Raw genomic sequence first — 25,059 nt, 5'->3', positions numbered from 1 at the left:
TCTCGAGCAGTAATCTTGTTTGATGTGCTTCTATCTAATTAGAAAATGAATGCTTGAGATGGTATTTAATTCCAAGTAGGCTTGCTAAGATGTATAAGACTGAATCAGATAAGTTCTAGGGATGCAAAGAGGTTGATGGAACCTTCTTTCATATGTGGTGGACTTGTAAAAGGGTAAAAGAGTACTGGGAAATGATCCATAATGAATTGAAAAAATGTTCAGAAGTACTTTCCAAAAAAACCCCAGAGTCCATTCTGTTGGGGATAATTCAGACTGAAATTCCCAGGTGTCAAAAAAGGTTATTTATGTATGTCACTGCTGCAGCCCGTGTTTCGTTAGCCCAAATATGGAAAACAAGCGAGGTCCCAACCAAAGAAGAATGGCAACTTAAATTGACAGAATATGCACAGAATAAGAGAACAAGAAGAACATACATATAGAGAAGATTGGAATTTTTTTTTGAATATATGGGAAATAACTATGTACAGCTGAAAATGCTGGCAGCATTAAGATAAATTCAACAGTGTAATAAGTTTTGATGGGTGTAATAATGGAATACTGAACGGATGGAATTCAGGTTAAGAACGGACCTTCAGAACAAATTAAGTACTTAACCTGAGGTACCACTGTAGTAATAATAATAGTAGTAGTTTATGTAATCTATATCCCACGCTTCCTTTTGAAGGAGCCCAAGATGGCAAACATATTGAGATAAAACATTTTTAAAGCATTCTAAAAACATTCAACCATTGATTTCCAGGTTGCCAGGAACTGTCTTTTTACCCATTGAATGCCTGTGAAATGTGTGTGTCCCCCAGCACGCACTCAGAAGCGAATTATCGGTATCTTTATTAGTCATTGTCAGCAGTAATAATACACTATATTTTAACCTCCGTTGTTTTTTTACTTTCAATGTATATCCTTCAAATGTACAACTGAAAAATGTCAGCATATTTAGAAGAGACCCTTCAAGTGTCCCTATTTTCCAGGGACGGTCCTGGATTTACAGAAGCTGTCCTGGTTTCTGATTTGATCCCGGAATGTCACACTTTTCCTTAGGACGTCCCTATTTTCATCGGAGAAATGTTTGAGCGTATGGAGTTATGCAACCCCCAAGCCAAGGGGATAAGTAACTATGCAACGTTTAGAAGACATCTGAAGGCTGCCCTGCGTAGGGAAGTTTTTAAAATAGTTTTATTCTGTTTTTATATATGTTGGAAGCTGCCCAGAGTGGCTGTGGCAACCCAGTCAGATGGGCGGGGTATAAATAATAAAATGATGATGAAGGAATAGGATGTCCCCATTTTCATCGGAGAAACGTTGGAGGGTATGTTATGCAAGAACTCAAGAGATATGAAAAGGCTAAATGGGAGCTGTAAGTATGTGTGTCTAAAACAGGAATGTTTCTAATTTCTTCCTAAAAGTTGATTAACTAGGGAGGCAGATAAACTTCACCAGGGAAATGCCACCGCAAAGGCCCCACCATAGGTCAACGGCCACTGGCTCACCTGTCCTCCAGGGTTGCCAACTTGAATAAAATATTGGGGGGACCTGGGTAACCCCTGGTGCGTGCACACCATTCAAATGGCAATGCCCATCAATTTTGGTGGGGCAGTCCCCTCAAATATTTTATTGGGGGGCTGAAGTGACTTCAGCCCCTAGGACTTGGCTCCAAGGACCTTGCCTGCTGATTGCAGGGTGCAAGATACCTGAAACAGGTGAAGGAGCCTTTTTAGATGCTTCTTTGAGAAGAGGGTTTTTTTGGGAGGGGGGGAGGTCAGGCAATGGGGCGGGGACCATCTGTTCAAACCACCTGGGGAATTGTAGCTCTGTCAGGGGAGTTTGCAGCCACCCCTAACAACTCCTAGCACCCTTAAACTATAGTTCCCAGGATATGAAAATGATATATTGATGGTATCTAACACCGAGTAAATTGGCAAAAATGTATAAATCTAAATCAAATAAGTGTTGAAAATGTAAAGAGAAATAAGGTTCTTTTTATCATATGTGGTGGTGAAGGGACAGAATACCCAAATCCTGTCTGTGAAATCACCCCAGGCTTCAATAATCACCCCAGGCCTCAAAACTGTCCAAAACTCCTTTTGTCTTCTAAAAAATCCAAAACAGCTTTTCTCTGCTCTTCTCTGCTTTTCTCACAAGATGCTGTGGCAAAAGGCAAAATGTTACTTTTAAAGGCTAATGAATAGGCTCTGTTCATAGCAGGCCTGAGAAACTGAATCTTATCTCATTCGGTTGCAACATCTTGGAGATGCTGAACCACCAGGGCTCCTCGACCCACCCCCTCGGCTTCTCATTCCCCCTTTCCTGGGAAGGGTGCCAAGAGTCCAATAGTCCCAAGACAGCTTTCTGTTCATGCTCAGAGGAACTCATGGGCAGGACTCCTGAGGGAGGAGAAAGGAGGAGGGAACTGGAAAGGGGTATATATGCTTGTGCACAGGACTGTGAACTTCGTGCATGCTTTTTGTGACTTATCACACTTGCTCCTTCTACCAGTTCATGGATGGTAGAAATAAAAGCCTTTTCTCCGAACTATTCCTTGAGTGTCTGTTGACTCCCACTTCCCTTTCCCAGGCGCAATATTTTTCCCACCCGAGGGCAAAGCCTCATAAGGCTACAGTGGTCTTGTAGTAAGGTTAAAGCTTACTGGAAAATGATATATAATGAATCGAAAGCGATGTTTAAAATAACGTTTGTAAAACAGCCAGAAGCTTTTCTTTTGGGAATTACAGGGACAGAACTACCTAAGGTGTATAGAAACATATTTATGTATGCTACTACAGCGACAAGAATGTTACTCGTCCCAAAATGGAAAGAAGCAGAAGTCCCAGTAAAGGAAGAATGGATCCAAAAACTTATGCAGAATATGCAGAAATGGTGAAACTTACCGGAAGAATAAGAAATCAAGATAACAAACATTTTATAAAAGAATGGGAAGGGCTTATTGAATGTTTACAGATAAATTGTAAACAGGTAAGAACATTGGCAGGATTGTTGCAATAACCTGCAGTTTCATAGAAGTATATATTCAAAGCGGATGAATAAATGAGCAAATTAAGTTAACTTGGATATGCAAAAGATATTAAAAATAAATTTAAGGAGCCGCAGAAAGGGGGAAGGAAGTCAAGTTTTGAAATGTTAAAAAGACTGTTAAATTTGTGAAATGTATAAACCTGAAAAGCATAAATAAAATATAAATAATAAATAATAAACTATAGTTCCCAGCGGGTCCAGGTTTAGGTTTGATGAGGCCCTAAACTACTGAAGGTAATGGGGCCATTTATATGTCCAGCTTTCCTTTGTCAACAACAAATTATCACTTTTTTTTGTGCTGAATATATGCTACATGGTAATTTATGGACCTAATAGGTATCTAAAGCCATTTGCACATAACAAAATATGCAATTTATCAAAGTAATTTATATAGAAATGAGCAAACCAGTGATATTTTAGGGAGCAGGCTAGCAGGCGGGGCCCATGACTTACATCATAGGAGCCTACACTGAAGGGACAGGGAAGGTATTCCCTGTATTTTATATTTAAGTAAATTGCTCTGATAAGTTGCTTTTCTAAATTGCTCTGTTAAAATTGCATATTATCCTGCTTTGCTGAATTTGGAAGAGGCCCACTTCCTCTTTCTGCCGGCTAACAGACAGCGAGCAGTGGCTTTGCAAGCTGGGAGCTACTTCCTCTTTCTGCTGGCTAGCAGGGAAGCTCATTTCCTGTTTTTTTCTCTCAGCTAAGTAGAAACTGCAGTACTCTCTGCACATGCTCTCTGATGCAGTAATGCAAGAGAAGAACACACGAACAAGGGAAGGAGGGGCGTTTAGATAGCCATATGCCATATAAGGAAGTAAGCTAAAACTTGCCAGCTGATTGGAGGAGGTTTTGGGGAAGCTTGGGGGAGGGAAGGGTGTTTTCAAGGTATAAGAAAGTTTGCAAATGTGAAATTGGGCGTAGCCAGTCTTTGGAGAGGACTCCACTGGCTGCCTCTGCGCAGATCTCAATAAATCTCTTTTCTCTGACCAAGAAGTCTCTGGAATTGTTTTTCCCCTCTGGCCACGGGGTTGGCGGACCGCTGGACCTCCGGGTACTGCTAATCTAAGGCTTCATTTTGGGGGCTCGTCCGGGATGGGTCCCCACCCCACGAAAGGTGGACCGAGGGGCCAGACTCGACCGGGTGAGCAACCGGGACCAGCGCTCGCAATCTCCAGCGCGCACCCTGCCAGTTCGTAGGGGGAGATCGCCACGCTGTGCCTGAGCCGAGACACCCAGTCGGGAGAGAAAAGAGGACGGCCGAAGGAGGGGTCCGCAGCGGAACAGGTAAGCCCAAGGGAAAGGGCGTGGTAGGAAGCCTGATCAGCTTCCCCTGGCCGTGAGCAGTAGAGTGCCGCCAGGAAAGGGTCTGGCTGTGAGCAGTAGAGTGCCGCCAGTAAGGTTGGGGAAAGGGGAAACAGAGGGAAAATTATTTTGGTGTGTTTTGTGTGTTGCATGTTGGAATTATATTGGGGTGTGTTTTGTATGTTGCATGTCAGATACTCCAGTGGTTGAATTGTCAAGTGTGGGCCGGGGCTTAGCGTCCCCTTGGCCGAGCGATTGCAGGGCTGTGCATTTCTTGGCAACGAGAGTTCGCCAAGTCACAGTCTGTAGTAGTTGGTGTGTGAAAGGATCTTAAGCCCGGTTAGGAGCGGAGTATCTGAAAAAATGGGGTCTGGGGCAAGCTAACGTAGTCCTCTGAAATGTTTTTTAACCAACTGGAAAGCAGCTACGAAGCATGATGATTGGGTTCAAATTGAGAAGAGAGAGGATGTGAGGTTGATTGGCCCACCCAAGGAACTAATTGGCCCTTGGAGGGCAGATTTAATTTGCAATTAATCAACCCACTATATCAAAATATCTTGAACGTCCACCCAGAACAGATCCCTTATATTTCTACCTGGAAAATCAATGTGGAAAAGAATCCACCATGGCTGAAAGCCTGCCGAGGCGACGCCCCACAAAATACAATTTGTGCAGTCTGACCGGCAGGGAAGTCAGAAAAGCCCCCGGTGATATCAGAGCCGGAAGGAGAGGAAGGAGAGGAAGGAGAAGAGGGGGAAGTCATTAAACCGCCGCCACCCTATGCTCCACCAACTGCCCCTCTAGCGAATCCCCCAGGCCCAGGGCCCCAGGACTAGGGAGGAGCCGGCCCTCAGCCTGAACCCTCCAAGGTTGATGAATTAGAGAGCAAAGAGGAAGAGGATGATGAGGAGTTTATGAAGGGACTAATTGAGTTAGCAAAGAAAGGAAAAATGTGGACACAGTATCAGACATTGAGATTGCAACAGTATGTACAACCCTATGCGAAAGAAGTGGATGTTAGTTCCCATTTGTTGGCAGCAGCAGGATGTTTCCCAACACAAGGGAAGTAATGGCAGAAGGAATGGATAGAAGCAGCAACCAGTGCGTCCCTCTATAAGTCCCATAAGGCACAGAAAAAGGGTGGGACTGCAATGATGCCTCTATGCAGAGTGTATGACCCACCAGCCCCCCAGGACAGGGTGGGGAAGCACCACCATGCACTTATACAGTCCAACATGTGCCTTTTTCAAGTGCTGATGTGTGCAATTGGAGAAATTAGAACCCTACCTTTGAGGAGAACCCAGATGATATTGCCAACGCCCCATTATAAAGGCTGCCTTTGTAGCTCAAGCAGCGTCCAATATTCGCCAAAAGAAAAAATCCAGAAGCATGAGGGGTGCATCGGCCATGGGCTGGAATAGATGTTGAAGTTAGCTCAAACCACTTACAATCAGAGAGATGAGGAAGCCCAGAGGAAAAAAAAAAAAAAAAGGAGAAGTATCAAACAAGGAAGTTGACGGCATTACAGGCTACCACACCCACCCCTCAGGAAAGAGGAAGTGCCCGGGGAGGAGGGCGAAGCCGCCTGGGGAGGAATCAGTGCGCCATCTGCCGACAGGAAGGGCACTGGAAGAGAGAATGCCCTATTCTATTATTAGGAAGAGATTTGTTGGTAAAGTTGCAAGCCCAAATTATTTTTAAGCCATCGGGAGAAGCCACATTGTCCACTATGTCATTTGGGGAACTGGTTGTGGAGGCACCCCTGAGGGAGTACTGGCGCCTCATGATAATAAAAGAAGAGGAGGGACCCATCCCCGCCAGTATTCTGGAACAAGTGAACCCCCCAGGAATGGCAAAGAATATCCCACCAATAATCGTGAAGCCCAAGCCATTTGTCAATCCTGTTGCAGTAAATAAGTATCCCATCCCACGAAGGGCGACTGAAGGAGTGTAGGTGCATCTAGAGCGACTGCTCCAACATAGGATCTTGAGGCAATGCCAATCACAGTGGAACACCCTTTTGTTACCAGTGAAGAAAGGAAGCAGGCTATTATCCTGATACCAGAGGCAAAGAACTGCAGAGAACTCTGTGGCTTTCTGGGGTCTGCAGGATTTTGTAGGATATGGATATTTAATTACAGCATCATTGCCAAGCCTCTACATGAGTCAACCAGAGGAACTGAGAGAGACCCCTTTGTTTGAAGCACAGAACAACAGCAAGCCTTCGTGGATTTGAAGAGGGCACTACAGCAAGCCCCAGCGCTTGGCATCCCAAACCCTGAGAAACCCTTTACTCTATTCGTGGATGAGGACCAAGGGACAGCGAAAAGGGTTTTGTGCCAAAATTGGGAAGCTGGCAACAGCCAGTGGCATACCTAGAGCCCTGACCCTAGCAAAGGGACAGAAGATAAACATTTATACTCTAAGTATGCCTTTCTGACTTTACATGCCCATGGAGCCTTATGGAAGGAAAGAGGTTTGCTTACCTCCAGAGGAAACCAGGTGGCCCACCCACAAGCCTTATTGAACCTTCTGGATGTTGTATGGGAGCCCAAGGCAGTGGCAGTTATCCATTGTTATGGACACAAAACTGGACTAGGAGAAGTGGCCAGAGGAAACCGACTAGCAGACAGAGTGGCCAAGGAAGCAGCCAGGGAACCAGCTCCCGCGTCAGTTATTGGAGCACTGGTCCCTGGAAGGATCTTGAACACCGCTGATAAGCCAATATACACCAAAAGGAGAGGGACACTGCAGATGCCCAGGGGCTGACTATGTCCAAAGAAGGATGGTACCTTACTCATGATGACAGAATATGGATTCCAGAGTCCCTTTCTCGGCAGATTATTCAGAGATACCATGAGTCCACCCACATGGGACCAGATGCCACAACCAGACAGCTGAAGCAGTGCTTCTACATAGCCCACCTTTATCAACTGGCAGCCCAGATTTCCAGGAAGTACCCGCTATGTCAAAAGAATAATCCCAGAACCGGACCCTTGGCTCCCCCGGGGATTCAGCATAGTGGAACTGCACCCATGGAAGACCTTGTTGTGGATTTCACTGAATTGCCCCGCTGTGGACCATACCGCTACCTGTTCGTGGCGATCTGCACGTATACAGAATGGGTTGAAGCCTGGCCCACCAGAACTGAAAAGGCATTTGAAGTAACCAGGTGCCTGCTTAGGGAGATCATTCCCCGCTATGGGCTACCTAGGTCAATAGGATCTGACAATGGACCAGCTTTTGTCCACTCAGTTTTGCAATAACCCCCCCCCCCATGCTAGTCAAAATGTGCAGTTTAATAATTATGTGCAGTAATTCTCCCGAGATTTTCTCTCTGTCTTAACAGGTGGACCCAGGCCCATTGCTGTTAAAGTTGCTGACCTCACCCCTTGGGTCCACCACACTTAAGTGAAGAAGGCTATTTTAGATTGGACAGTTACACCAAATCCTGATGATCCTCTGAAGCTAACCATCTCCAGAAGAGCGCCAGACGGCTGGACAAGTGGATGGGAGGGACGCCCGCGGGCAGCGTCCCCAACGTAGAGACTTTTTTCCCCCAGCAAAATTTAAGGCACCGCCAGGACTTTTGATATTGGGGCCAGAACTCTTTGATATGGTCACTCCGTGTGTCAGGCCTCTGCAAGGGTGGATATATATTCCTGTGGGTATATGTTAATATATGTAGAGGGAGAAGCCCCTTTCGGATACAGTATGTTGGGAGGAAATCATGAGAGTATTAAGCATCCACAAGGACAGGTGGGAAAATTGGTTAAGATAATAGGCTCCTCCTCAGAGAGGTGGGACACAACCTCCCAAAAAGCAAGGCAGCTGATAGAGCACGAGTATCAGTGGGCCCTTCAGCAATAAAATAGATATGTCCTAGATAATATTTCAGTCACCATTGATCACATGGAAACAATGATAGCCAGGAACCCGCTGAAAACTACAGGAGGTGATCTATGGGGTTGGTTATATTCCTGGCTGCCTCATGGCAGTTGGCTCAGGCATATTGTGGTATTATTAGCAGGGCCGCTGTTAATCCTTCTGCTTCTTTGCTTCTGTATACCCTGCTTCGTGCAATGCTTACAAGGTGTGACGCAAAAAGAATCATGGCCCTTATTGCTCTTCCCCAGGATTATAAACCCGAGAGACCAGGACGAACCTAGGAGATAGGTTGTCCCAAAAGAAGAGGAGGGAATGAAGGGACAGGGAAGGTATTCCCTGTATTTTATATTTAAGTAAATTGCTCTGATAAGTTGCTTTTCTAAATTGCTCTGTTAAAATTGCATATTATCCTGCTTTGCTGAATTTGGAAGAGGCCCACTTCCTCTTTCTGCCGGCTAACAGACAGCGAGCAGTGGCTTTGCAAGCTGGGAGCTACTTCCTCTTTCTGCTGGCTAGCAGGGAAGCTCATTTCCTGTTTTTTTCTCTCAGCTAAGTAGAAACTGCAGTACTCTCTGCACATGCTCTCTGATGCAGTAATGCAAGAGAAGAACACACGAACAAGGGAAGGAGGGGCGTTTAGATAGCCATATGCCATATAAGGAAGTAAGCTAAAACTTGCCAGCTGATTGGAGGAGGTTTTGGGGAAGCTTGGGGGAGGGAAGGGTGTTTTCAAGGTATAAGAAAGTTTGCAAATGTGAAATTGGGCGTAGCCAGTCTTTGGAGAGGACTCCACTGGCTGCCTCTGCGCAGATCTCAATAAATCTCTTTTCTCTGACCAAGAAGTCTCTGGAATTGTTTTTCCCCTCTGGCCACGGGGTTGGCGGACCGCTGGACCTCCGGGTACTGCTAATCTAAGGCTTCAACACAACACAAAAGACTGTTGCTGTATGTAGGTTTTATTTGTTTTTTTATCTTATATTTTGGAAACGTACATCCAGTTTTTCCCCTCCTTTTTTTTTTGCCCTCCCCAAGAGAGTGGGGCCCTAAGCTATAGCTTGTTTATCTTATACGTAAATCCGGCACTGGTTCCTAGGATCCTTAGGCCGGGGTGGGTGGGGAGCCATGACAGTTCCATAGCGGTTCTGTAGCGCTTTGCATTTACGGTGGGTCCAAATACAGAGACGCTTAGCGGCTGGGAGTCTGTTTGGAGAGGTTTGTTACGCAGAGGCCAAAAAGAAGAGGCCCCTTCCCCAATTTTGTAGGGAGAAGAAGAAGCCGGGGTGGGGAGAGGGCTGGGTGGCGGTGGCAAAGGCTCTTAGCCTGGATAGGACTAGGCCTCAGCCTGCATTCCTGCTCTGATCCGCTTTGAAGGTTTTTATTTTTATTTTTTCCCCCAGGTGGTAGGTATGCACCTTACAAAACAAAACAATTAATGAATCCAAGGCCTGCCAGTTTCATAATAATAATAATAATAATAATAATAATAATAATAATAATAATAATAATAAATGACTTATTCCCCCACCCACCCAAACGGGGTTAACCAAGCCCCTAAGCTCCCTCGGCCTTGAACTAAGAGATATCTCATCTGACTCCAGCGGGGCAAAGGCCTGCTGTAGGATTGCCTAACAATTTGGAATTTAATGGGCTGCGGGTTAGCTTGTGTGGGGCTGTGGCTTTACAAGGAAGGATCTGGCCGTATTCTCCTCCCCCCTGCCTTCCGTGTTATGTATCTTGGTGTTTGCCTATAGCCACCAGCTTGGCAGTTTTAAGAGGATAAATATTAATTGGCAGAGGCGAAGGTATCGCTGGTCACTAGGAACGGTGGTTGAGAGGTTCTCTGGGTGGAACAGAAATGGAACAGAAAGTGGCTCATGAATGTTTATATCATATCTATCTATCTAGCTATCTAGCTATCTAGCTATCATCTATCTATCTATCATCTCCTGGTTGTGTAAAGGCATCTGTTTGGGCCACAGTGGGAAGTTGGATTGTTGTTGTTGTTGTTGTTGTTGTTGTTGTTGTTGTTGTTGTTATCACTGCTTTTTTCCCCTTTAAAAAATGCTTAGGGGTACTCTCATTTTGACTCAAGAAAATCACAATTTTATAGTTCAAATCGGGGGGAAATAAATACAGTACATGAACAAAAGTACAAAGATTTACAAAATGTTTAGGGGTATGCATACCCTTGCGTACCCCCAGAAAAAAGCAATTATTATTATTATTATTATTATTATTATTATTATTATTATTATTATTAACTGTCCATCCATAGATCTCAGGGTGATTTGCAACAAAAAAAATACAATAAAAACCCCCAAATGCATAATAAAAGTAAGAACCAAAACAAACCAATAACCCCAGCTACCTCCTTTTTGGCTTACTTTATTTATTTATTTGGAGCATTCGTACCTTGCCCTTATGCCAAGAAGGCTCCCAGAGTGGCTCACATGCAATCAATTAAAAACAAGACAGACTTTTACAGTCTTAAAAAATGTGTTACATGAGGGAAAAGAGGTAGAGAGGGAAGGGTGTGTGTGTGGAATCAAATGCATGCACCAGTTCTTAAACAGTTGCTCTCATAATAACCAGATGACATAATTGGTTGGGCTAGGTTTGGTCTGATCCTGCCCGTCTCTTGTGGGAAATTTGCAGCTCAGTGGCAAAGCATCTGCTTTGCGTGCAGAGGGTCCCAGGTTCAAATCCAAATTTATTTGCTCCTTCAGTGGGGTAGACAGAGGCCAGTGCCTGATACCCCTCTGCAACAGATGACTGTGAGCGGTGAGTGTCTCCTGCCAAGGAGAATCAAAAGCCTGACTGGGTGCAGTGCCAGCTCCAAATTTTTGTAGGCTCTACTAATCCTCCAACATGGCTGGGGAGTTTCCTGTAATTTGTTTCAGATATTTTGGGAGCATGAGATGAGCATTTGAGAAGCATATTAGGATTCTTTGCACAGCAGAAAGAAGCCTCTTGTTTAGGAGTACAGTAGTACCTTGGTTCTCAAACTTAATCCGTTCCAAAACCAAAGCGTTCCAAAACCAAGGTGTGCTTTCCCATAGAAAGTAATGCAGAACGGATTAATCCATTCCAGACTTTTAAAAGCAACCCCTAGAACAGCAATTTAACATGAATTTTACTATCTAACGAGACCATTGATCCATAAAATGAAAGCAACAATCAGTGTACTGTACTATAAAATAAATAAGACAGTATTGTAGATGATTAAAATTAAATGATAGTCATTGTTTGGATGGGGTGGGGGGGCTTTTATCCATTTCCGCAGTCACACAATCAATCAATCAATCAATCAATCAGGAGCTGAACTGGGTTCCACACAGTCACTAAAACAAATTAATTGAAAAAGCCTCAAAAACAAAAACGCAAAATAAATAGCAAAAAAAAAAGGGGGGGGGAGTGCCGAACTTAATCATTCCAGAAGTCAGTTTGACTTCTGAAATGTTCCAAAACCAAGGCGCAGCTTCTGATTGGTGAAGGTGCCCTGGAAACAATAGCCGACAGCTGCAACGGACGTTTGGCTTCCGAAAAACATTCGAAAACCGGAACACTTACTTCCGGGTTTTCGGCATTTGCGTACCAAGGCATTTGAGTACCACTGTGCAGCTGGACTGTGTCTTCAGGAAGACAGAGAGCTTGCAAAAACCAGACCTCAGCTGCTTGCTCAATTGCCAACATGACTCTTTGGGCAAAGGATAGGTCACCTCTACCTGGAATTCATGTTTTCAGCTTGTGGTAATGAATTTCCTGCTGGGCAACAAGTCTTATATTTTTATTTATCTTGCTGCCGTGAATGTTTTAGCAGATACTTTGAGTCACAACATTTGCTTCATTGAAGGAGCTTTTGAACCATTGCCATGCAGGCTCTTCTGGGAATTTTCTTCTTCTCTCTGCTAACTACAGGTAAGGGGCAGCTGGAAGCTCCTAATGGTATCAGAGTGGGAGATTTATTTCATTAGGAAATCTGTGTTGTTCAGCCTAGAGGCCCTGGACTGCAACTCTCATAATCCCGGGCCATCGACTGCAAAACACTGAATTACATCCAAGCTGGTATGACTTGGTGTCTATTTATTTACATGACTATCCAGTAGGGATGGCTGAATCTGTCAACTTCATTTTTTCTCTCTCAGCTCATAATTTTTCCAATTTAAATTTAGTTCTCCATATTTCTGCATGAGTTTGAGATTATTTTTTTCATCCTCGGGAAAATTAATCGGCATTTTCAAAAAAGCCTCAAAAACAGAAACGCAAAATAAATAGCAAAAAAAAAAAGGCGCCAAACTTAAAAAACTAAAAAACCCAGGTCCTCCTCCTCCTTTACTGCCACCGCTGGAGCCAATCACCCCATTGCCACTTCCAGAGAGAGATGCAGACAGAAGCTGCAGATCCATTCTAGCCTTTTTATTCTGCCTGTGCCTCTCTCTGTCTGCTTCTCCTGGTCACTGGTTTTTTAAAACATTACTGGGGGTGCCTGGGTACACCTGGCAGACACCCAACACATGCATATGGTAAGATGCAATGTCATGGGCAAGGCTAAAAGTACGGTCCCAATCCTATCTGCTATCTACGAACCTAACTGCTGTATACAAGAGCAATGCATGAACAGGGTCTGTGTGCGTGCTCTGATTCCACAGAAACACAGGAGGGCAAAAATGTACTTAATGTAAATTTGCTCCTTTATCTGGCATACAGGTTCATTTTTAAAATAAATAAGGAGTATATGAAGCGCACAGAGCCTTGCTTATAGCCACAAGGTTTTGGAGACCCTGTTTTGTTGTGGGTATATTCTGCAATAATGTCATTAATACAATAGTGTATTACTGGTGGATATGCTCTGCTATTGCATTATTGTTGTGTGGAGCAGAACTTTTTTTTGGGGGGGGAATACCCTGATTGGAAATGATGCAATGTGACCGCCCAAAAACGTTTGCAGGCTTAAACAGCACTGAAATGTGTATGACTGCCTTAGTATCACTGTTGAGTACAAGTCATCTAGAATATGCAGTAAAAAGGATGCCAGAAAGAGTTCTAAGTGGTTTAAAAATAAATACAAAAACAAAAGTAGAGGGGCAGCCATATCAACCCTCTACTCTGGTTGACAGCTTTGAATTCTACCCACCCTGTATCATTCATGCAATTGTCTTCTCTTCCCTTTCTCCAGGTGCCTCCTTGGACTGTGTAGTTTGCCGTGGACAAACATTCTGCACTGGCAAAAAGGAACCTTGCCCTTCTGCTGATGATGTGTGTTACATTACTTTGGCAGAACGCCCAAAAGGTGGACCGTAGGAGTGAATAGACTGCAGTTTTGTGCAAAACTCATGAATCCACTGGCAACATTGGTCCTTCCCAACCTGGAGGGCTGCTCACATCCTCGAATGAGAGAGAGAATCTCTTGCCTTCTGTGTGCAGGACATTAGCCCTGCTACTGAGCAACTGTCTCATCCTTGTGTGTGAGGTGTGGAGAAAGCAAGTAGGGTCATGGCCTTCAAAGCCATATGTTGGGTTTTACCCTCGTTCTCAGAAAGACAGCCCAATCCTTAGCTCAGGGTGTATTGGCTGGGCCTCTACTGCCCAAGAGGAATAGTGTCTCTTCTCATTATATAACTCATTGTGCCTCCATTTTCCTGTCTATAAATGCATATTGGGGTGGGGACTCAATATTTCAAGCCTTATTGAATAGCGTACTGCATACTAAGGAAGGGTGAGATTCTCACACTTAATCTCCTTTGGGGCTCTGGGATTTACCCCGCCCAATTTTGTTCTTTACCGCAGTCTGGTTTTCACTTTCTGCCCAGTTCTTGCCGCCCTTGAAGTGAAAAGGGTTAGCTTGTGTATGCTTTGTGCATCTTCATCGCCTGTCGTGCATGCCCATTTGACGCATAACCCACGAGGATTCTGCAGGCATCCCCTTACGCCTTCTAAATATACCCTCCTTTCTTGTTTTCTGCAGATAACACCACAGTTACAAAAGTAGTGAAAGGCTGCCTTTCCCCTGACCTCTGCAAAATATGGTTCGAGATCGATCTTGGACAGGATAAACACATCAGGGAAAGCACTGTCTGCTGCTCAAAGGAGAATTGTTCGCCAGATTCCCCTGAATGTAGGTATTATTTTACGGGCAACTCCCAATTTGCACAGGGGTTATGTTCTGAGGCTCTGAGCATTTATGTGCAATCGAGTATATTTGAAACACTATTGCAAAAGCCTCCAAACAATCTCAAAACCTCTGGAAACCCTTTAAAACCAACAGCACTTACCAACGCCAAACTCCACGACATTCACTCCCTCCAAACCTCCAACTCTCCACAGGCCTCAATGATCGGTCAAGGGTTCCTCGGATTGCACTTGCAAAGGCTTGTTGGGTTGCTAGGCTCTGTTTTTGTGCCTTTTGCCCTTCCTGGGCTCTTTTAAGGAGGTTTTTGCCATTTTTAAAGTATGGGTTTGGCACCATGCATGTTTGTGCAGTTGTGGGCCAACTGAGCGCGTTTCAATTGGTCATTTGCCTGTGCTCGGTAGCGGGTGGCAGAGCAGGATGGGGCAGTGCCACATATACTAGAGGGGTGGGCTGAGCCCATTCCTGGAGGTCTGCCCCCATGCCCCCTCGCAATCTGCAGTTGAGCGAGTGGGCAGGATCAGTTTCCCAGGCATCAGGCTCAGCCTGGAAGCTTCCTTTGCTGCCTGGAAAACTACCCCTGGGGCTTCCCCATTGGATCTCAGTGGACTAGTAGCATATGCAACCTTCTGTTTTCTGCCCTGAGAGAACTTTGCTGTAAACGGATCCTAGGTATGTTTGTTCCTAAAGCAAACCTTTCCGTAGAGCTCAGGTCATTCTTCCGGCATTCTGCCCAGACCAGAAGTCTGACAAGGAGCATAACTGGCAAAAGATGGATGTGTGGAGAACAATGGATGTGTGGAGATCAATGGATGTGCCCTTCAGGCACATGAAGGAATTTAGCAGGGCAGGTGTGGAGGACTCCCTGGTCTTGAATGGGGTAACTGTGCCCCTGAAGGACAAGGTCCACAGCCTGGGAGTCAATTTGGACTCACAGCTGTCCATGGAGGCGCAGGTGAATTCTGTGTCCAGGGCAGCTGTCTCCCAGCTCCATCTGGTACACTGGCTGAGACCCTACCTGCCCGCAGACTGTCTCGCCAGAGTGGTGCATGCTATAGTTATGTCCTGCTCGGACTACTGCAATGTGCTCTATGTGGCACATTAGCTACCTTTGAAGATGACCCGGAAACTACAGTTAATCCAGAATGCGGCAGCGAGACTGGTGACTGGGAGTGGCCACCGGGACCATATAACACCATTCCTGAAAGACCTACATTGGCTCCCAGTACGTTTCCAAGCACAATTCAAAGTGTTGGTGCTGATCTTTAAAGCTCTAAATGGCCTTGGCCCAGTATACCTGAAGGAGCATCTCCACCCGCATTGTTCAGCCCGGACACTAAGGTCCAGCTCCGCAGACCTTCTGGCAGTTCCCTCACTATGAGAAGTGAAGTTACAGGGAACCAGGCAGAGGGCCTTCTCAGTAGTGGCACCTGCCCTGTGGAATGCCCTCCCACCAGATGTCAAGGAAATAAACAACTATCTGACTTTTAGAAGACATCTGAAGGCAGCCCTGTTTAGGGAACTTTTAAATGTTTGATGTTTTATCGTGTTTTTAATATTCTGTTGGGAGTCGCCTGGAGTGGCTGGGGAAACCCAGCCAGATGGGCAGGATATAAATTATTATTATTATTATTATTATTATTATTATTATTAGTCATTTTAGCCCAATACCATGAGGAAAGAAGTAATCACTTTCTACTCTGTCTAGACAGACACAGCATGCATCAAAAAGGGTTAGGAAGCTTCTGCTTCTGCACTGCTGGGGGCAGGGGATCATAGGTGGGAGGTAAGGACTAGGAATACTTTGTCTAAACTAATCTGCACCACACTGTCTTTCCTTAATTCAATTGATTCCTCTTATGTTTCAGTGCCAAGAATGCCCCCCGATGTCAATGGAAAGTTTTGCCCATCCTGCTATTCTAAAAATGATGTATGCCCTGAGGAATATGTCTATTGTACTGGAGGGAATGCTTTCTGCATAGGTTTTATCACGGTTACAGGTATTGCTAATTGTGATTTCCGATGCTGCAGTCCATTTCAGTTTTTCTTCTTCCTATGGGATGTGGATTGATTTTCAGTATCGGTGGGAAAGAATTGTAGCTCAGGGCTAGCTTTTCCTGAGATGCAAACAGCATCTTCAGAGAGGTGACTTTTGTGGAGACTGAGGCAGGGAGAGAAAGAGTTAATTTTCCCCCAACCCTGCCCATTTCATCCCCTTGTCCCCTCAGAATTTCTTGTGGCTGCTATTTACCAAAGAAAAATGTGCACCTTAAATGCATGGATGTAGTTAATGTTGCTTGTAGCATACTTTCCTTGCAAAACCCCCCAAGCTGAATCACTGACACCTCCAGTTAAAGGCCATAGATAGAAAAGATCTTCCCCCGAGACTCTGGAGGGCCACTGCCAGTCAGAGTAGCGGACAGTAATGAGCTAGAATGAGCCAGTTGTCTTTTGATTGTGTGTTCATGATGATTTGTACTCAGGATCCTATCAGGGTGATGACACACGATTCTCCCTTTCAAGACTGCTGCTGCAAAGGTTCTGGGACAGTCACTGCTTCATTTCGAACCAGTGCATATCCTGCTGAAATCCCATAACTTTTCCTACCACAAATATTTAATTTTGTCCTGCTTTCGTTGGGGGCTAAATCCCCTCCGGACAGGAATAATGTGGTAGCACTGGAAACCCACCACTTCCTATTAGTGTGCCAACAACATGTTGCAAAATACGCCCACAATAAACACCAGCCTGGAGGCACCCGCAGCAGGTGCAGAATTGAGCCCCACCCTTCTGCCCATCAACTGATGTCATGAGTGATGTCTTGGCAGGTGGGTGTGGCTTGAGGGAAATGCCCTCATGTGCCTGGGAGGCCAAAATTGGCCAGTGGGGCAGAGGTCCCCCTGCCCCCTCCGGTCTAGTAGCTCAAGGCAGGTAACTTTCGAGTCCAGTCACAGCAACCATTTTGGTTAGAAAGCAGAACAGTTGGTTGGGCTCTTTCAGTCTTGCTCTGTATTGTCAGGGGAACCTGTTCCGATGCAAACAGACTGTACCATGGTAACCATGGCAAGAGCTTAGATGGTCTGACAATTTGGGTATTTCCTTGAAACCTCCTCTTTGCTATCCTTAGGCTATTTGCAGTTGACCTTTTCATCTGATGTTCCCTTTTTTGTATTTTTGTTTGCCAAATAATATTTATTAGTTTTCCAAAATTTCAACAAATCAATGCCAAATTACACCAAATTTAATATAATTTCTCCCCAAAAGTTGACTTCTCACTCTTTGTCCTCAATGTGTCCCCACTTTCTCCCATTGCTGCTTGATATTACATATTTATCTCTGATTCACATTTCATTCCTTGTATTCAATTTATTATTATTGTTAATTACAGTGGTACCTTGGGTTACAAACGCTTCAGGTTACAGACTCCGCTAACCCGGAAGTAGTACCTCGCATTAAGAACTTTGCTTCAGGATGAGAACAGAAATTGCACGGCGGCAGCGGGAGGCCCCATTAGCTAAAGTGGTACCTCAGGCTAAGAACAGTTTCAGGTTAAGAACGGACTTCCGGAACGAATTACCGTAAGTTCTTAACCAGAGGTACCACTGTATAATACTAATTATCAATTCCTGCTCATACATTTACATAACAATATCATAATACCTTAACCTCTTTTGCTCCTTTGTTCTAATTTGGTATATCAGCTTAAGGTCAGCCATGATGGATAAAATATATGTGTCCTACCGTGGATAGGTATTTTTTTAAATTGAGCAGATGGGTTTTTTTGTGTGTGCGCGCTAGTTCCTGACTCCCCTGACCACTCGCCTTTGATTTCCCTTGCAGACACGAACGTCGTAAATAGCACCATGAAGGGCTGCATTTCTGAATCTGGCTGCCAGACACTACAATCAATGAACAGATCGCTTTCTGCCTTTCCTAATATGAGAAATGTGACCTGTTCCCAGGCCAAGGTCTCTCAAGCCAGCAGGGCTGCTCCCTCGTTAGCATATCCCCTCCTGGTTCTCCTGCTGATGAAACTTCTCTTATAATGTCTCTTTTGCAGCATCTCAGCAATGAAGAAATACTCCTCTCTTCCCCCTTTGCCTCTTGTTTTCACTTCGGCCTTTCAAGGGTATTTGCCTTCTTCTCTGTTGTATTGAGTGAAAGTTAATAAAAGTTGAAAAAACTGAGATCCTATCTTTGTCTGCCTAAGAACATAGGACTCTGCCTTCTATGGAGTCAAACAATCTAATTCAGTACTGTTTAATGGGCAATGTCTCTCCAGGTTTCAGAAAGAGTTCTCTGCCAGCCCTATGCAGTGGTACCTCGGGTTACAGACGCTTCAGGTTACAGACTCCACTAACCCAGAAATAGTACCTCGGGTTAAGAATTTTGCTTCAGGATGAGAACAGAAATTGTGCGGCAGTGGTGCGGTGGCAGCAGGAGCGAATGAGCTGGGATGCTGGGAATGAGCCCGGTTTGTTCTGCATGGAGCTCTGTTGCTGAGCTACAGTCCTTCCCTGCTGTTTCTGCAGACCTGCCAATCAAAGTGCTCAGAGGTCCAAACTCAAAATTGGGCCAAAGTCAAGTTACCAACATTTTAAGAAGCGTCAAACTGCATGCAGCAAGAATGGGCTAAGATATTAATTGCATTCACAGGTACTGAGCCAACCATCCTGCACTGTGTATCAGACCACTCATGACATTATTTTTGGTTCAAATTAGGCCACAACTTCATTGATTAAAGATGTAAGGAGCTTTGACTTAGGCATTGCGTATAACGCATATCAACCAAGCCGCCTGCTGGTTGATTCACCAAGAGGTTGATCTGGTGGTGGAGAGTCCCATGACATATATCAAATAGGTACTACCCCACCCAGATTGCCTTGGGAGGAGTGCTATGGCCCTAGCCCTTGTCTGGGCATCTGTACAGGAGCAGCTCCTTCAGGATTATTATGATTTATTAATTTTATATAAAGCCCTTCATTTGAAGATCTCGGGGCAGTTAATAAGATTATGCTTAAAGAAGAGTGCTTCTGTTGTTATTTATCAGTTTGGTTTTTAACCTGCCTTTCCCCCTGAAGGAGCCCAGGCAGGCCATACTACAAGATGGCAAACAGCACAATGCAATTAAAAACATCGCGATTTTTAAAAGCAACTAAAAACACTATTCATTATACAGTATATAGAACATTTTTAAGCTGCTGAACATACCCGCCGGATTTAGAAGGCAATTGGGCTGGATCCGGCCCCTTGGCCTTAGTTTGCCTATCCATGATTTAAATCAGGGGTCAGCAAACTTTTTCAACAGTTCACTGTCCCTCAGACCTTGTGGAGGGCTGGCCTATATATTTTTTTGGGGGGGGATGAACGAATTCCTATGCCCCACAAATAACCCAGAGATGCATTTTAAATAAAAGCACATATTCTACTCATGTAAAAACACTGATTCCCGGACCGTCCGCAGGACGGATTGAGAAGGCACTTGGGCTGGATCCGGCCCCCGGGCCTTAGTTTGCCTACCTGTGATTTAAATGCTTGCCAAAGTATCTTTTTCCTAATGGCTTTCTTTCATTTTCAGTTGATTCTTCCAATCTCTACAAAGCCTGAGATCCAGCAAGTGGAGCCTGAGGCGAAAGGCATAACCTTAAAATTTCTCAGCCCATAAACTTGTTCGGAGTGCCAGAACTGAACTATGGTATTTCTTACGCCCGTACCACAGACACACACTTCTGCTCACCCTCACTATTTTTATTCACCAGCGTGCCACATGCTGCTTTGTTGCTTCCGTTGTAAAAACAATCTGCAGCAGGAAATTCAAACCAACCCGAGATCTACAGTGGTACCTCGGGTTACATACGCTTCAGGTTACATGCGCTTCAGGTTACACACTCCGCTAATCCAGAAATAGTTTTTCAGGTTAAGAACTTTGCTTCAGGATAAGAACAGAAATCGGGCTCTGGCAGCGCGGCAGCAGCAGGAGGTCCCATTAACTAAAGTGGTCTTCAGGTTAAGAACAGTTTCAGGTTAAGAACGGACCTCCGGAACGAATTAAGTACTTAACCTGAGGTATCACTGTACTGGCAGATCCTAGTCTCAGAATCTACAGAATCTCTTACCCACTGGAGTCGGCTGTCCGAGTAGACCAGCCAGGTGCAAAGAAAGTATAAAGGAAAGGGAAAGGTACAGCTTTCACGCACCTTTTAACGGTTGTGCAGAAGAGGAAATCGCAGCAGACAAGCCGAAATTCCCTCTCCTGTGCCCCTATTTAAGGTGCAGGAGCCCTGCGTTGTCTTGCACTAGGCCATAGCGCGTTGCAGAAACCAGTACAGAAATACCTGCCCATCAGAGCCAGCAACTGAGGAGCGGACAAGGAGTTCTCTGTCAGGAAATCAGGCATAGGTGCATTCACAGCAAACCTTTAAAGCTGGGATAACTCAGTCCGCAGAACATGAGACTCTTCATCTTAGGGAGGTGGGTTCGAGTTCCACGTAGCACAAAAGATTCCTGCCCTGCAGGGGGGTTGGACTAGGTGACCCTCGGGATCCCTTCCAGCTCTACAATTCTATGATTCTACACTGTATGTAGAATGTGTGTGTGTGTGACAGAGAGAACCACACTAGTGGCCAACACTGGAAACCTTTTGGGAAAAGTGCATTTCCGAGGTTTGATGGCTCATAACACCACTTTCTTTTGGAGTAATACCATAAAGTTACATATCAATGGAAAGATAATTTAATGAAGAATGTAATGCAACAAAGTTTGTTCAGTTATCTGTATTCTATCAAAAGATACAGCCAAATAATCAGAAAAAGAAGTGTTTAGAGAGCCAGTCAGGTGTCATCTGGTTTTGGCAATGATGGCTCATAACACCGCTTTTTTCCCTTTTCTTTTTTTGAGCAATACCATAAAATTATAAATCAACGGAAAGATAATTTAATGAAGAATGTAATGCAATATTTTCTATGAAAGATTATTTATTACAACAGTAGTCATAAAGAAGAAACCTAAAGCAGGTAGAAAAAATGAGCTATACTAAAATTCTCACCATGTCAGTTAATACTTACCGGTAGTTGGGTAACCTTTAAGCCTTCCCATGGTGTTCGTAAAAATTAGGGCCACGAGGTGGCACCAGGCACAGAGACTTAAGTTTGGGTGTGGGCAGACTGAAGGTTTGTTTCACTTTTACTTCCAAGGGGTCCCGGAGAATTGCAGGCAGGCGTCAGGGTTGTTTTGTGCGTTGCTGCTACGGCACCAAAGCGGAGGCCTACTCTCGAGTAAGACTCCAGCCGCTTTGCAGGGAACTGAAGGTGAGCTCAAAACCCCTTCCAAGCCCTTTAAGCTGTGGCAACAGCCACCCACCCGCCTTGAGTTTGTAGCGGGGCAGGGGAGGGGGAAATAGTGAAAGGGAGAAAGAGTGCGTGCCAAAGTTTGCGGGGTCCCCACTTAGAAGCCCCAAAAACACACGCGCGCACCTGCAGCTGGCTTTAGCCTTCCTCCTTGCTGAAAGCAGTCCTGCAGCTGCTGCTGCTTTCGTGATTCTGGTTTCTTCTTCCTCTCCCGTATTTCTGCTTCCAACCATCTGCAAAAGGGGGGAAAGGCTGCAGCTTAGCGGCGAAGCACACGCATTGCACGCAAACCGTATCAGATTTAATCCCCGGCGTCCTGGGAATGTCTTCTTTTCTGAAAAGCTGGAGGGCCGCTGCCGGTCAGTGCTGACAATACTCAGCTCGATGGAGCAATGGTCTGATGCCTGGTGTGATGGAGTTTCCAGAGTGATTAAGCCAGCATTACTGGCGAGGTTTCCAGAGTCTCACTTCCGTGCCCTGAGGACCAAAGGTTGTGGGCTGTTAAAAAGGCGTTGATGCTGGCAGTTCCAAACCTTGCACAAACTGGTATCTTTTTAAACAGACTACAGTGGTACCTCGGGTTAAGTGCTTAATTCGTTCCGGAGGTCTGTACTTAACCTGAAACTGTTCTTAACCTGAAGCACCACTTTAGTTAATGGGGTCTCCTGCTGCTGCCGCACCGCCGGAGCACGATTTCTGTTCTCATCCTGAAGCAAAGTTCTTAACCTGAAGCACTATTTCTGAGTTAGCGGAGTCTGTAACCTGAAGCGTATGTAATCTGAAGTGTATGTAACCCGAGGTACCACTGTATCTTGAAACTGCCCAGTTTTTCTGTCCTGCAGAGAAAATGCTACACTGTTTATTTCAATGACATATCAATATCTGATGCCAGTATTGTATTGTTGGCCTCTGTCTGTCTCAGGAGGTGATGGAGGGCACCTCTGTGGGTGAGGTCAAGCTGTTGGAAGGTTGCAGCTGATTTCTCTTAATGTTTTTGCACTTGTGTGCATTGTTGTTTTAGTGTGGTTGACACCAGGCAGGCATCTCCACTGCACTGTTTTGGCACCTGTGATTCTATGAAAATGAAATGCCTCTCCCTTATGTTCTTTCAGGTGAGACCTCCACAACCATGGCTGAGTTTCTGGAAAACAGCAGAATGGCAGATGTCCTTAGCATTTTGCTGGAAACACCAGATAAGATCAAGCTTGATATTGCCATTTCGGGAGTAACGGGTGCTGGGAAATCTGCCCTGGTCAATGCCCTTCGAGGTCTTGGCGATCATGAAGTAGGTGCTGCACAAACTGGAGTACGTGAGACCACTATAGAGGTAGTCCCTTACCAGCACCCTAAACTTCCCAGTGTAACAATATGGGATCTCCCAGGAATTGGCACAAATCAATTCACAGCTGATACGTACCTCCAGCAGGTACACTTTGACCGCTATGACTTCTTCATTATTGTCAGCAGCCGCCGTTTAGGCCAGAATGATATTCTCCTGGCAAAAGCAATTAAGCAGCAGGGGAAAAAGTTTTACTTTGTGCGCACCAAGGTCGACTTGGATTTGGAAAGTGCCAGGAGACAACAGGCCCCCTTCTATGATGAGGAGGGTGTCCTGAGGAAAATCCGTGACAACTGTATGCAGAGCCTCAGAGAAGCAAAATTCACCTCTCAGAGGGTTTTCCTCCTTTCCAGATATGACCTCAACAAGTACGATTTCCACCATTTGGAGGAAACGCTAGAGAAGGACCTCCCTGTCCACAAACAACGGGCTTTTATTTTGGCCCTTCCAAGCATCTCCACGCGTATCATACAGAAGAAGAAAGAGATTCTGAAGAAACACGCATGGGAGGTCGCCACGGTCTCGTGTGGCGTCACCGCAACCCCAACGCCAGGCATCCCTTTTGCTTGTGACACCTCCCTCCTCTTGCCTTCCATGTTAAACTACTATCAGGAGTTTGGTGTGGATGATGAGTCTCTTGCCAAACTTGCTAGGCTGGTTCAGCAACCTGAGGAGGAACTTAGAGCCCAGATGAAGAAGTCCCCTCCATCTTCAGCATTGCCTTCACGTGTAGGCGAGTTACTGACCAACGCGGAGGTCGGGTTTTTTCATATTCTGTTCTCACCTCTATTGCTGCTCCTTGGCTCCCCAGCAGCAGGAAGAATTGCTTTTATGTCGACGCTGAGAATGCTGGAAAAATTTGTGGATGATTTGGAGGAAGATGCTGAAAGGGTTCTTAGCAAGGCAGTTGGGAGGAGAAACGTGTAGGCATGGAGGGTTTTCTTTTTTCAACATTCTCCCCTCATTATGTTTTATTGAGTTTCAACGTTTTTAGCACATACAATCAAAATACAGTTTCGTCTCTTCTCTTGTTTTTGTCCACTTGCCACCCCATTTTTCATGGAGTTGTTTTTTCTCCCCTTCTGCTGCATCCTATCTTCTATCAATCAAATCATTATCATGATATTATAATCTAATTCCTTCCGTTCTGTTTTCATATAATTACATTTTAAGGTGTAACAAGCAGTAAATTTCATATCTACTTTCCACAGCTTTCCCCATGCACACATTTCTGTATTATGTCACAGATCTGTAGTCCATTGTATCATTGTTGATTTAACCATTTCGTCTTCCGTCTCCCATTTTTCAATATTCGTTATTGTTGTTTTCCAACACCTCGGAACTTGATGTCCCATCCAGTACAGCTTTAACAAATTATTAACAAGTAATCAACTCTTATCACTTTGTTCCAGGAAACTCACCTATGTGACACTAGTCGTTCCCTGACAAGGCTAGCAAATTACAACAAGAAGAAAGATGCAAATATTTCTCTGTTATCAATCTATAAAATGGTGCAAATGTTTCGGGCTGGTCTTTCATTTTCCGGTGTCTTTGTAATTGTAATAAAGTTTCACCATTCTCCAGCAAATTTGTCCTTGTGTTGCTCTGGGTTTTGTGTTAATTTCTCTGTGGGGGCTTTTTACCACACACACTCATATCAGAATAATACAGGTTCCCTTGCTGTCTTGGAGATAACCATACTTGCTGCTGCCAACAAAAATCCAGTTAAGGGTTTATCCACCAGGTCTTTGCGTGTCAAGGTCCCCAAGCCACCCCCCAAAGAAATCACAATTCACACAGAATTTTTGTTTAAGGTTTTTGGCATAATTTTGGCCACAACTTTATTAAAATACAAAATGTGAGTGGTTGCTTAGGCATTGGTCAGGGACAGAACTGACTTCTGCAACCCTGCAAAAGCCAGTAAGGGAAAACATTTGGGGAGAAAATGGAGCTGGGCACCAGACCCTGAACTCTCCCCGCATGCTCCCAGGGACTTGCAC

The 25,059-nt window shown here is 44.9% G+C and overlaps 2 protein-coding genes across 11 annotated transcripts; both read left to right on the top strand.

Annotated features, from left to right (window-relative positions):
- The first annotated feature begins 1,277 nt into the window (after positions 1 to 1,277).
- On the top strand, positions 1,278 to 18,561 carry LOC128418450 (phospholipase A2 inhibitor and Ly6/PLAUR domain-containing protein-like). 10 transcript variants are annotated; one of them, XM_053398143.1, is made up of 6 exons: positions 1,278 to 1,375; positions 12,065 to 12,165; positions 13,424 to 13,537; positions 14,213 to 14,362; positions 16,243 to 16,374; positions 18,215 to 18,561. In XM_053398143.1, exons 2-6 carry the CDS (start codon positions 12,120 to 12,122, stop codon positions 18,418 to 18,420), a joined length of 648 nt encoding a protein of 215 aa, XP_053254118.1. In that variant the 5' UTR covers positions 1,278 to 1,375; positions 12,065 to 12,119; the 3' UTR covers positions 18,421 to 18,561. The 10 variants fall into 10 exon arrangements, with proteins under 10 accessions (XP_053254118.1, XP_053254121.1, XP_053254120.1 ...); XM_053398146.1 differs by lacking the exon at positions 1,278 to 1,375 and adding an exon at positions 3,266 to 3,285 and having other exon boundaries at positions 12,068 to 12,165; XM_053398145.1 differs by lacking the exon at positions 1,278 to 1,375 and adding an exon at positions 9,170 to 9,192 and having other exon boundaries at positions 12,068 to 12,165.
- A 2,891-nt stretch (positions 18,562 to 21,452) lies between these two features.
- On the top strand, positions 21,453 to 24,647 carry LOC128418422 (interferon-inducible GTPase 5-like). The gene is made up of 2 exons (XM_053398079.1): positions 21,453 to 21,681; positions 22,833 to 24,647. The coding sequence occupies exons 1-2, from the start codon at positions 21,468 to 21,470 to the stop codon at positions 23,984 to 23,986; spliced, it is 1,368 nt and encodes a 455-aa protein (XP_053254054.1). The 5' UTR covers positions 21,453 to 21,467; the 3' UTR covers positions 23,987 to 24,647.
- The last annotated feature ends 412 nt before the right edge of the window (positions 24,648 to 25,059 follow it).

This window comes from Podarcis raffonei, chromosome 8, assembly GCF_027172205.1.
Source record: "Podarcis raffonei isolate rPodRaf1 chromosome 8, rPodRaf1.pri, whole genome shotgun sequence".
Classification (NCBI taxonomy): domain Eukaryota; kingdom Metazoa; phylum Chordata; class Lepidosauria; order Squamata; family Lacertidae; genus Podarcis; species Podarcis raffonei.
The sequence above is the reverse complement of the archived record's forward strand: the minus strand, read 5'-3'. Positions and strand labels throughout refer to the sequence as shown.

Excerpts from the sequence above, each read along its gene's own strand:
- LOC128418450 (XM_053398143.1), top strand. The coding sequence starts at position 12,120 with ATGCAGGCTCTTCTGGGAATTTTCTTCTTCTCTCTGCTAACTACAG. Across the intron at positions 12,166-13,423 it reads CTTCTCTCTGCTAACTACAG|GTGCCTCCTTGGACTGTGTA; the intron begins GTAAGGGGCAGC and ends CCCTTTCTCCAG. Across the intron at positions 13,538-14,212 it reads TTTGGCAGAACGCCCAAAAG|ATAACACCACAGTTACAAAA; the intron begins GTGGACCGTAGG and ends TGTTTTCTGCAG.
- LOC128418422 (XM_053398079.1), top strand. The coding sequence starts at position 21,468 with ATGGTGTTCGTAAAAATTAGGGCCACGAGGTGGCACCAGGCACAGAGA. Across the intron at positions 21,682-22,832 it reads CGCTTTGCAGGGAACTGAAG|GTGAGACCTCCACAACCATG; the intron begins GTGAGCTCAAAA and ends ATGTTCTTTCAG.